Source organism: Sinohyriopsis cumingii, chromosome 6, assembly GCF_028554795.1.
Source record: "Sinohyriopsis cumingii isolate HCF-2022 chromosome 6, ASM2855479v2, whole genome shotgun sequence".
NCBI lineage: Eukaryota > Metazoa > Mollusca > Bivalvia > Unionida > Unionidae > Sinohyriopsis > Sinohyriopsis cumingii.
Genome location: NC_142966.1, coordinates 29,659,918 through 29,672,683, shown reverse-complemented (window position 1 = coordinate 29,672,683; position 12,766 = coordinate 29,659,918). Strand labels below are relative to the sequence as shown.

General features: G+C 34.1%; 1 protein-coding gene across 1 annotated transcript in view; it reads left to right on the top strand.

The window, feature by feature from the left end:
* Positions 1-12,766, top strand: part of LOC149796567 (receptor-type tyrosine-protein phosphatase alpha-like) — a 36,319-nt gene that overhangs the window by 14,257 nt on the left and 9,296 nt on the right. Inside the window, exons 6-13 of the mRNA XM_089961267.1 lie at positions 220-301; positions 3,256-3,347; positions 6,424-6,460; positions 7,264-7,361; positions 8,450-8,569; positions 9,552-9,700; positions 10,293-10,428; positions 10,959-11,108. Of these exons, the coding sequence (XP_089817393.1) occupies positions 220-301; positions 3,256-3,347; positions 6,424-6,460; positions 7,264-7,361; positions 8,450-8,569; positions 9,552-9,700; positions 10,293-10,428; positions 10,959-11,108 (864 nt within the window). The remainder of the gene's footprint in view (positions 1-219; positions 302-3,255; positions 3,348-6,423; positions 6,461-7,263; positions 7,362-8,449; positions 8,570-9,551; positions 9,701-10,292; positions 10,429-10,958; positions 11,109-12,766) is intronic.

Genomic DNA, 12,766 nt, shown 5'->3' with positions numbered 1-12,766 from the left:
CATGCGTCCTGCATTAAAATGCACACACTGAATACTTAATAAGAATTTATTCCATTACATACAATATTTGATAAACGCCTCAGAGTACTTTACCTAAATTTAATCTGATGAAAAGATTGTATGTAACTAAATCTTGGTTATGCAATAGATACATCTTTCATGTACGATATGGAAATAACAAAGTGAGATTAACATGTTAAAAATATTTATTTATTACAGGAATTCAGTCAAGGGTTGACCAAGACGCACGAAGGAGCCCTGGTAAATCCTTCAAAGAACCGATACAAATCAATGTATCCATGTAAGAAATCTCATTTGCAGTAGTCAGGTTCTTCTGTAAACTTTCTGTTTTTCATCAGCGCCTCATATGTTTATTATGCTAATCATTGTATCTTGCGCTTAGGAAAGCGATTAACATTCGTAAGCATTTGCTACGGATTTTTCGGTAAACCAATATTCAATTGACGGAAATAATGTTACCTTAAATATTTTGTGAGGAGTGTCTATATATATATATATATATATATATATATATATATATATATATATATATATATATATATATATATATATATATATATATATATATATATATATATATATATATGTATCCATGTTAGAAAGCTCATTTGCAGTAGACAGGTTTTTCTGTAAACGTTCTGTCATTAGTACCTGACTTATATATTGTGTGTTTGACATTCTTAAGTAAGTGCTACAGGTGCAACTGCAATCCAGAGAGAATGTTACTATGTATGTATATATATATATATATATATATATATATATATATATATATATATATATATAGTGTTAGGACTCTATGGTCTTATACTCAATTACAGAAAAAAGCGAAGAGCAGCACTTTTTTGCAAAATTCAACACATAATTGCCCTAGCATACTAGGTGAAAATGTCAATATTATTAATTAAACCCGAAATTGCACTAAACCTTACATCGCAAGTCCAACTGTATAAAGTTCCAGTTAAAATCTGGTGGTATTCCAAATAAGCTGCAATATTGAATGTGTTAATTTATCTATAGTATGGAGTTTGATGATCTGCTAAGGCTTTTGATGTGTCTCAATAATATCATACAAAACGTTCTTATCAGAATTCGCTATCATTCAAAAATAATATTACAATCCAAGAATGTTATTGAGCACTTTATTAGTCCAGTGAATAATAATTTGAATAAGTCAACTAAAATAATCAAAATCAAATCTGAACACAATAACAAGAATGATTCTGCTTCAGATATCAAGGCAGGATTGAGCAATGTTTTAGGTAGACAAGATTGTATACCCTTTTTGACCTAGGTTACAATTACCATTTTCAGAAAATACTGTCACTTAAGGAAGTTTTTCATTCTAGAAATGTATAAGGTCAGAATGAAGACTATAAAAAAGCGTATCATTACAATGATCTGAATACTTAATCCAAATTAATAGTGAAAATTTCAGCCGTATATTATATTGTTTGTAAATGAATGGCACTGGTAACTGGCACAGTGAATTTGATTTTGGACTAAGTAAAGTACAAAATACACACACACACACACACACACACACACACACACACATATATATATATATATATATATATATATATATATATATATATATATATATATATATATATATATATATATATATATATATATATATATATATATATATATATATATATATATATATATACATATATATATATATATATATATATATATATATATATATATATATATATATATATATATATATATATATATATATATATATATATATATATATATATATATATATATATATATATATATATATATATATATATATCACATAGTCGGTACACGTTCACTATAGTGTGTACAGTTTCATATTTTTATATTATAGTATGTGAACATATCACTTTATGTGATTCTGATTTATTCAAATAAGCCCACGAAATTATTGTGCAGTATTCTCTTTATTAACTGGCTGTAACAGTGGCAAACCGTGTTTAACCCCGCCTTCTGGAATATTATGTTTTGATTGAACAATTTGGCCGCCATTTTTTGATTCGACTCGTGAAAGGAAATTGGGGGAAAATGGTCTCGTCTGTTTCAATATTGCCAATGTACAGTCACAAGGGTTCGTTATGTCATTTATAACATACCACAAAATGAAAAATTTCAAAACCCCCAAAGACAGCAACAATAACAACTCAGTGGATATCGAGGGTGGGTTTGGGAATGGAGGGCGGTATATCTGTAGGATGGAATCCACCCTGTATGCAAGCTTTGTTAAAATGTGAACTTACTGCAGTAAATAAACTCATCTTTGTTCACAGAAGAATGTAGACATAAACCGGTTTACGCGGTAAATATGTGATGGTAGTCCGACTCAGACAGAAATTTTGTTAGCGCCCTCTGCACAGTCTAATGTTCCAAATAAAATACTGCAAATATCCGGTCACAAATAAATTACAATAAATATATATATTTCTGCAGCCAGTTATCTTATTTTCACAAAATATCGCAACAATGTAATTTATAGTTGTGATGTGGAATTTCAGTGTAAACACTGGCACTGTGTTGTTTATATAGGCCAACTCAAACCAGTACTGTGCACCATATCAAATTATGTAACTTCACAAGCATTATTACTTTGTGTTTACAAATGTTTTGTCTTTTGTAAAATGTTCTGTTTGTTTGGATGGACGCTTGTTCTTTGATTTATAGTTGGCAAAAATGTATACTATACTTTTGCTATTTCAACCTTGTTTGGGACTAATTTTTACGCACAACAAATGAAAGGTACAGCGTCTGTCAGAATGAAAGAAATTATTCATTCTTATTTCTATTCAAACAATTTCTACTGATATAAAACTATGTGGTAAAAAGAATTTCAAATGGGTAATGATTTTATAATAAATTTATAAAATTCGTTAAATAATGTACATCTTTTGCTCACCAAGGCTCGCAAAGGAAGGACATTTTTTCAACTCGTTTCATAAATTGAAAATTAAATCGTTACCCGTTTGAGATCATCTATCTATCTATCTATCTATCTATCTATCTATATCTATATATATATATATATATATATATATATATATATATATATATATATATATATATATATATATATATATATATATATATATATATATATATATATAGTCCTATTTTGAAAATTCATGTGTCAGTTTTTACTCATTTATTTCATTTCCTTTGGGGACATCGACTTTCCTAAATAAATTCAGACATATTTTTTTCCAGATGACTTTAATAGGGTAGTTCTGAAACGAGATTCGACACAGGACTCGGAGTATGAAAATGATTCAGACTATATCAACGCCAGCCATATAAAGGTATATGATACAGATGGAAATAATAATAACACTGGTCAACAGTGAAATCATTACTGACTTGAAAAGGCCCTAATCTGTAGTATTTTGGTGTGGCGAACACGAATATAACCGTGAAAAATTTGTATTGGCTCTCGTTTTGAAGATATTCATATACCTCATTTTCTATGTTTCACTGTGTAAATTTCTCCAGTAGGACTGCAGCAACATCCGGAATAATGATGTAACATTGCATAATACCATCATGCTCACATCATCCACAGTTGATTGCATCATTTTCTGATGCAATGCAATACTAATGCCATGCGGCTGCTGAAGTAAGTTGACGTCAGCAGTGTACTATACATGTGTAGGCCTATTATACTAATGCCAGGCGGCTGCTGAAGCTGACGTAAGCAGTGTACTATATAAAGCCCAATCAGATAGGTTCAGCATTTAAAATATTTTAGACGTTGTGCGAGACAGTTCAAGCTACTGTTACATAAAACTTATTATTTTATCCATTTACGTACAATAAAGAACAGTAATGCCTCGAAAGTGTGTTAATACCGCGGACAATTTTTGCTATATTTGTGGGGAAGTGACATTTGCCAACCAGAAGAAAAGTATCAATTCTCAAGTGAAGAAGGCATATCATCTTTACTTCGGATGCAAGGTTGGTGACCAAGACAAGCCTTGGGCTCCGCATATATGCTGTGCTACATATACAACACAGCTTTCACAGTGGTTGAATTGCAAAAGGTCATCAATGCCGTTTGCAGTCCCAATGGTGTGGAGAGAGCCAAGCAACCACCTAAATGACTGTTACTTCTGCTTGGTTCCTCCTCTTTCCGGCGGAATAACGAAGCGAAAGAAGTCGAGAATAGTCTACCCAAACATTCCGTCTGCATTGAGACCAGTTCCACATGGTGAGGGACTTCCTATTCCAGAACCTCCAGCAGAATATTCTCTTGATTCATCTGACGAAGACAAAGGTGAGTCGACCTGTTCTTCTCCTGGTCTATCAGCATGCAGTGATCCAGATTTTCACTGTGGTGCATCATCAACCCCACACAGAATAACACAGGAAGAACTAAATGACCTGATTCGTGATTTGGACTTATCAAAGAACAAGGCAGAATTGCTAGGATCAAGACTCCAACAATGGAATCTTCTAGAAGAAGATGTCACAATTACTGCATATCGAACTCTTCTATGTGGACTCTTCGAAACTGAGTCTCAAGGCTGTGCTTTTGCACAATGGAAACATTCTTCCATCTATTCCAGTAGCGTATGCTGTCCACATGAAAGAGACATACGATAACTTAAGGCAGCTACTGAATTCCATTGAGTATAACAAGTACAGCTGGCACCTCTGTGGTGATTTGAAGGTAGTTGCCCTTTTAATGGAACTGCAGCAAGGATATACAAAATACATGTGTTTCTTATGCGAGTGGGATAGCCGAGCAAGGGAAATGCACTACATGAGGAAGGAATGGACTCACAGGCAGAATGTAGCCATTGGAGAGAAGAATATCCAACACCCAGCTCTGGTTGAGGCTCAGAAAATCTTGCTACCACCCCTTCACATCAAACTAGGTTTGATGAAGAACTTCGTGAAAGCCATTGACCGGACTTTGCCAGCATTCCGATACCTGCATGAAAAATTCCCTCGACTCAGCGAAGCAAAGATTAAAGAGGGAGTTTTTGTGGGTCCTCAGATTCGAGAGCTTTTCAAAGATGACCGGTTCAACAACTTGCTGGAAGGTGACGCGAAACAAGCATGGAATGCTTTTCGCCTAGTTTCTACAAACTTCCTCGGAAATGTTAGGGCAGAAAACTATAAGGAACTAGTAGAAGACATGTTGATGAAGTATAAGAAACTTGGCTGCAATATGTCTCTAAAGATTCACTTCCTTCATTCCCATTTGGATTTCTTTCCTAGCAACTGTGGTATTGTTAGTGATGAACACGGCGAACGTTTTCATCAAGATATCGCAACAATGGAACAAAGATACCAGGGAAAATGGTCCACTACAATGCTGGCTGACTACTGCTGGACACTCCTCAGAGATGCTCCCGAACAGCTGTACAAGAGACAGGCGAAGAAATCTAAGATGTAGTCAATGACTTGATTTTTTATAGGTAGGCTATTACAGTTGACCTTTTACTATTGGAATGCATTTCGTTATGTAAACATTAATTTCTTGCAGATTACAAAAAAACTAGAGCCAATTTTGCAATTTGACTGTCATATTCGTGTTCAGCACATAAAAATTGATAAGAATTGACTAATTTTATTTCAGTAACATGACTTTTGTAAAAATTTGTTGTCCAGTGTAATAATAATAACAATAGTAATAATACTAATAATAATAATAATAAGCACAAGCAGGAACAGATGAGAATATTGACGTGTAGCACGTGAAAGGAAATTTAATTTTATTATCTTTATGGATGATATCGAAAGTCTGAATAAAATTAGGAACTAGGTAGGTCAGTTCACATATAACTTTTTTTGTTACACCGAGTTCGCACTAGGTACTTTTGTGTACCATATATGTATCATTACGACCTAATTGTGATGTAATTTGCGTGTCTCTGTGTGTGTGATTTGGATGTTTAAGGTAGGTTTAACAATTGTTCAGTCCTATCGCTACAATTTCTGCAGTGTGACAGTTTACAGTGATGTCTAGCACTGGGGCATGATGCCGGAGACATGTAGCATGATGTCCCACCAAGTCACATTATCCTGACACCAGGCCGACTAGTCCTAACACTAACTTCTTAATGCTGAGAGCCTAGGGAGGCAGCTGTTAGTACTATTTTTTATTAGTCTTTGGTATGACACGGCCGTAGTTCGAACCGTCATCCTCCCACATCCGTGGCGGAAGCTCTAATCACTAAACCACCAGAGCGGTCATGTAATTTGCATACACGCAATCGGGTGCAAAGGATGATAAGAGAATGACGTTTGGAAACTATAAGGATTTTTTTAACTTTTAAAAATACAAATATATTTAATGACATATTGAAGTCACCGTAAAACCATATATAGTTTTTTAAGATACAGTTGTTTAAGATATTGCTTTTTTCACAGGGGTTTGAAAGCCGCAAATGCTACATTGCTGCCCAAGGTATGTAAACATTCTCGTAAAATAGTTGTTCAATCAATCAAAAATACGGTTCAATATTAGTAGTATATCGTAATAGATATCAAGAACTGAAAAAATGAGAGTAGTTTGAAATTTGCTTGCACTGTAATGAACATCGTTCAGTGTTTTTGTCTTTTATAGGATACGTCATAATAGTACGATTTCAGGGAAATTATTACATCGTTACCGTTATTTTGCAAAATGATAACTCTTCCAAGGTGATAAGGAGATAACATAGGCTTTAATTTTCGTTGAAATAGAGGCAATGAGATTATAGCTCAGTCGTTGTGAATTTTTTTCTGCTGTCATTGTATGTTATATCCTTTTTGTATGATTTCTTAAAGGAAAAAAAATAATCTCTGGTTTATCATCAGTTTGCATTAAATTAAGTAAATGATCACATTCATGTACTTGAAGCTCATATCACCACAAAAAAATAATCTCTAGTTTATCATCACTTTGCATTAAATTAAGTAAATGATCACATTCATAGTTTTTTAAGATACAGTTGTTTAAGATATTGTTTTTTTTCACATTGTGAGGTGTTTTGAATGAAAATTTTAATGAGTAAGGCGATGAACATGGTTTTACACTTTTTCTTATTTTAAAAGACTTATTTGGTTATAAGTTTAATATCATTTGCCAAATTTTACAAACGAAAATACTGAATTCTCTACCTAATTTGTTTTTATATGAACACTCACGTAGTATCTTCTAAACGTATTACGACAGATACAAAATCCAAAGATCATGCATGAGTTAATCTCAGTTGATTACAACCACAGGTCCCATAAACAAAACAGTGGAAGATTTCTGGTGGATGGTATGGCAAGAACGGACTGAATCCATCGTCATGCTGACAAATCTCAGTGAAATGGGCAAGGTTGGTCTAAATTATAAATATAAATTTTCACATGTCGCAGGGGATTGTGTGATTATGGACATTTCAATGATAGAAACCAGGTTCTGGGACTATGGATGTGTCTATGGTGATGGTTGGGTTTATACGCTTATGATATTATAAATAATGGAATTCTGACGCAGAATATATCTCTATCGCTGTGTTATCCAACATTGTTTTTAAGTTTCTTCCACGTCTGGTTTTGTTCCACATTGGTTCTTCAGCTTTGAGGCGAACATAGCACATTGATATCAGCAATTGTGTGGAAGATAATGACGGCAATGTTTATGATGGCAGTGTTAAATTGGATCTTAGACACAAAATATGGAGAAGCTTGCATTGATAGTGCGTATTAATAGACACACATTATTAAACCAGGAACAATAAACGGTAATACTAGTTGTAACAGAACATCCAGGTAAAAGCTAATTGATCTTCCCAAGTTAGGTTTAGAATAAGCGATATTTTCTTCATGTTGATACCTAGAACGATCTATGCTTTTAAATCGGCAAAGGCGCTAAAATATTTGAATATCTAAAACTAGAATACTTGAACTATATAAATCGTGATCGGAAATTAGAAGTGCTTAATTCAAACATGGAAGATTCGTGATTTCTGTCTTAATTGATTTTTGTCAGACTTTAATTATAACATATTAATTCTTATATACCTGGACTTGGAAAAAATAAAATCGCACCCTTGCATCATATGCGTATCATTTTTTAACAATATTCTTTTGAGGGTCCGACTCTGAATTATATGCCAATTATTTGTTTATTTTATCGCAATGTATTAACAAACATTAACCAAATTAACAAATATTAACCAAGCTCTAAGTATCGCAAGGTTTTGCATATTGACAAATTGATCAAACGGAACCAAAAGTTCGATAGTACCATCAGGGGTTGAAATGCGGGTTCGTTTTGATTATGTGTTTAATATTATGCTTCATATAGGTTTCATATTTTGCTAACAAATAATGAATAATTGATCATCAGAAACTATATCCAGCTATGTATACCAATATTGTTTAACAAAAAAAGAAGAGTGAACATTATGTTTTTGTTTAGATGAAGTGTATCCAGTACTGGCCGGATAAGGAAGAACAGACGTATGGAGATGTGACGGTTAAACTTCTTCGAAATGAATCTTTCGCTGACTGTGTCAGAAGAGACTTACAACTAACTGTGGTAAATGTTACACATGTGTCCTGATGAACTAATAAAATAAATTGTGTTCACTGTAGTATTTCTTAAGAGGGATGTGCATTAAAATATAATTTAATATATAAGAGTTTAAAAAATAAACAGCTGTTTTTTTTATGGAACATTCAACTTCGAATTCCTCTGCTTTTTATTTGACAGAATATAAATCTAACAGTAAACGAGTCCATACTTAGTCATCATTTAACGGTGCATTGTTCATTTCGTTTTTACCATAAAGGAGAAATAACATTCACATCTGAAGTTTGTTTGTGAGTATACTAATCTCTTGCTTTCTATGTAAATATTTATAATTTTCTCAAATCTGATTTACAGATAAACTATGCAAGACTGGCATTAAATATTATACATGGAATTGCTACATGATTCTGTCTTAAATTCTTGCATAGTTTTGTTGGTGAAACATGGAAGTGACAATGTTATGATGACAAAAAATAGCTTGAGATGTATTAAATTTTCTCTCAAATTTACTTAATATTTGGTGTTTTGCTCTTAAAATTACAAATATGTTACCGTATTTATAAAGCACTTATAATAATGTAGTTACAGCTAATAATTTCCAATATATATGAATATGAATGCAATTAAAGTAGCCAGTAAGAGTAGAAAAAGTGTGAAAAAGGAACCATAACAAAATGTTACAAAGAATGATGATATTTATATTTTCTATACTCATTAATATGCGCGAGAAATGGCCATTGGCAAAGAAACATTTATATAGCGAGAAATAGAATCACATATGAAGATAAATATAATTATTTATTTGATGCTATCTTGAAGAGAAAATAAGCTACCCAGCTTTATTTAAAAAATAATAGATGTTTAACACCCTTTACCAGAACGGGTTGAAGCTATTTTTAGAAGTTAAACTTTAGTTATGCACCAAGCAAATTACTAGAAAAGAAAACAGATGCTAAACCAGTACCACTACGTAGGTTCTTTTATTTAGAGTGGCAAGTCGAGGAAGGTCACTCAGTTTCATTACACAGCCTGGCCAGACAAAGACGTACCGGACACGGCCTGGTCACTTGTGGAATTCTGGAAATCTGTCAGGAACCACGCGGCATATGGCAAGAGTCCTATGGTTGTGCATTGCAGGTATACTTTGGAATCGTACTTTTGGAAATTAATGAATTAGAATTAAAACAATGGGAATGAAGCTTGATTGGTTATTATCTTTGTCTATGTTTCAGAGGGACGTAAAGCATACATAACCCTTGTGTGATATTTAGATCAACTTAGAACTGATGGTTCACATTATAATGCATTAAAAAATCATATATAAAGGATAAATATTTAGCATGTCTAACATCTTTAAGAGTAAACGTCAATATCCATAACTGGAGCTGCTTTAAGAAAGTATCACTATATATATATATATATATATATATATATATATATATATATATATATATTATATATATATATATATATATAGATAGATAGATAGATAGATAGATAGATAGATAGATAGATAGATACAATCGCGTCTAATTCACACCCTTTATGATAATGAATTTGGTATAATTGCCATTCTTCAACGCTTGTAGAACGGAGAGAGTTGCGGACACAAAGGTTGCAATTACTACTTGTTTGAACGCAAGAGTGTTTGAAATACGATTCGTATTCCATATAAATATAAGTATATCGTTTGACATAATTATCTAAATCTAATGAAATCCATATTCAGTGCTGGAGTGGGAAGAACAGGGACATTCATCGCTTTGGACATCATTTACGACGAGACATGTGAAACGGGACGTGTCGCCATTATGAAGTGTGTCGAGAATTTGCGAGAACAGAGAGTCAACATGGTCCAGACTGCGGTACTGTTGATGATCTGGCACCTTTACTTTTGTATAGTAGTATAATATTTAGTGGTCTTTATAATATGATGGACTTTTGTTGCAAAAACACTATTCCCAATTGTTTTCTCAGATCAGTGCTACGTATGACTCAAGAGTTTAAAACATGATAGAGCTAACATGTCGGTTTCAACAAATGAAGACGAATCAGCAAGAACAAGCGAAATGTAAACTGAAAATTTTAAACATTTGAAATTAGTGTTGGTAACATTTGCTAATGCAATGGAATCGTTTCGACTTGAAATAAACGTTTTATTTTACTTAAAATAAATAGGCAATTATGCTAGCTGATATTATCTCATATTGTAGATCAATTCTTCACATTCCACATCCTAAACTCTCCTTATTATTTTCTTCAGTTAGTCATGTTATCAGGCCATGCAACAATAGAAACAAAACTTAATTGAGAGTGTAAAATATAACTAACATATTTATCTACGTTCCTACCTACCTAGATACATATCTGTACATGGCTTTCTTTCTTTCTTTAGAATCAGTTCATGTTCCTGCATGATGTTGTCGCAGAAACTCTCGGATTTGGAACAATGCCTGTATTAAAGAATCAGTTTTCAGATGTACTCAGACATTTAATGGAACAAGTCGAAATTTCCGGACTGACGCGCCTGCAAAGACAATACAATGTACGTAGTATTAAAAAACGCAATTTTTAATTTTTTTAAATAAGATTTATGGACAAAGTCTCAGATTGAATCACCTATGCAATTTATGCCTAATCTCCAAGTGAATGACTGAGTTCTTTACTTCATGAATGGTCAAACGGAAATCTTATAATCTTGATAGTGATATTTTCCTTATCTGTGGGTTCAAAAATGTGCGAGAACTTGTGAAGCGCGTGCTCAATATACATCAGACAGTAACTAAACTGTTGCTTATGTCTTATTATTAATGCGCGTGCTTGGTTTGATGCCATAATTGTCGACTACCCCATAAATAAGGTGCTTCCACTGAAGAAAATGTAGTGGTGAGATATATAACTCTTGAAGCGAATTTAGTAATTATCCAGCGGTGAATGAAATAAATGTATTAGTACATGGAATTAAGATTCGTTTTATGCGTGTTAATAGAAAGCTACATAATGAATTTGCATATTGAATTAATAAAAGTAAAGATAAATACATTTCGTCTACGAGAAACGGGAAACTGCTACTAACGGTGAAAGTTGCGCATGTCTTGTGCATTTTTACAAAAAACATCCTGATTCAATTTTCTGTTTTACCATTATCACATTGAATATGATATAAACCTATATAGACACGAACATCTTGAAACTGGTGAAACAACATACTAGTTGCAGGTACAGATTCAATATAAACTCTGCGATTAGTTTGGTTTTAGTTCAGTTTTAGAGTGATTCGGCTTGTAGTTTAACTTCAGTGTATAATTGTCAATTACTAATACATAATAATAATAATAATGGTAGTCTCTCGAGTCGAGGAAGACAAGTTGTGCGATCTCATTCAACGGTGGATGCGCATGTGGCTCCTGAGTCCAAATTCCGATGCACACAGGCGGTAGCAGGTGGGGCATGGGACACCGGTGGTTGGTGGTATTTGTGATACAGTTCTGTGACGTCTCTCCGGAGTTGCAGCAAGACTCTGGCGGCGGTCATCCTCAAAGGTGGAACAGGCTTTTCTGGTCAGCGCTCGCCAATGGGTTCTGTCTAAGGCAGCGAGCTCGAGCTGGCGGGGTTGGAGGTCTGTCCATTTGATGTTCATCTTGGGATTGTCTTTGTACCTCTTATGAGGGCGGCCTTGGTTTCGGTTTCCCTGGGCTAGCTCGCCATAGAACAACTGCTTTGGGATTCTGCTTTGACCCATGCGGATGACATGGCCAGTCCAGCGAAGCTGGGCCTGGATTAGTTTGGCTTCGATGCTTGTTGTGTTGGCTCTGTCAAGGACTTCCTGGTTGGTGATTCGGTCCTGCCACTTGATCCGCATAATGGATCTCAGGGAGCGCTGGTGGAATTGTTCCAGCTGACTGATATGTCTTCGGTAGAGTGTCCACGTTTCACAGCCATACAAGAGAGACGTGAGGACAACTGCATTGTACACTTTCATCTTTGTTGACAGGCGTATGTCCTTGTGCTGCAAAACCTTGGTTCGAAGTCGTCTGAGTGCTTGACTGGCTTTTTGGATCCTCGCAGTGATTTCTTTGTCCAGAGAGCCGTCACTAGATATTGTGCTGCCAAGGTATTTGAAACTGTCCACATTCTTCAGCTGCGTGTCGCCAATGGTGATACAGGGTTGTGAGGGGACAGTGTTTGGGGCGGGCTGGAAGA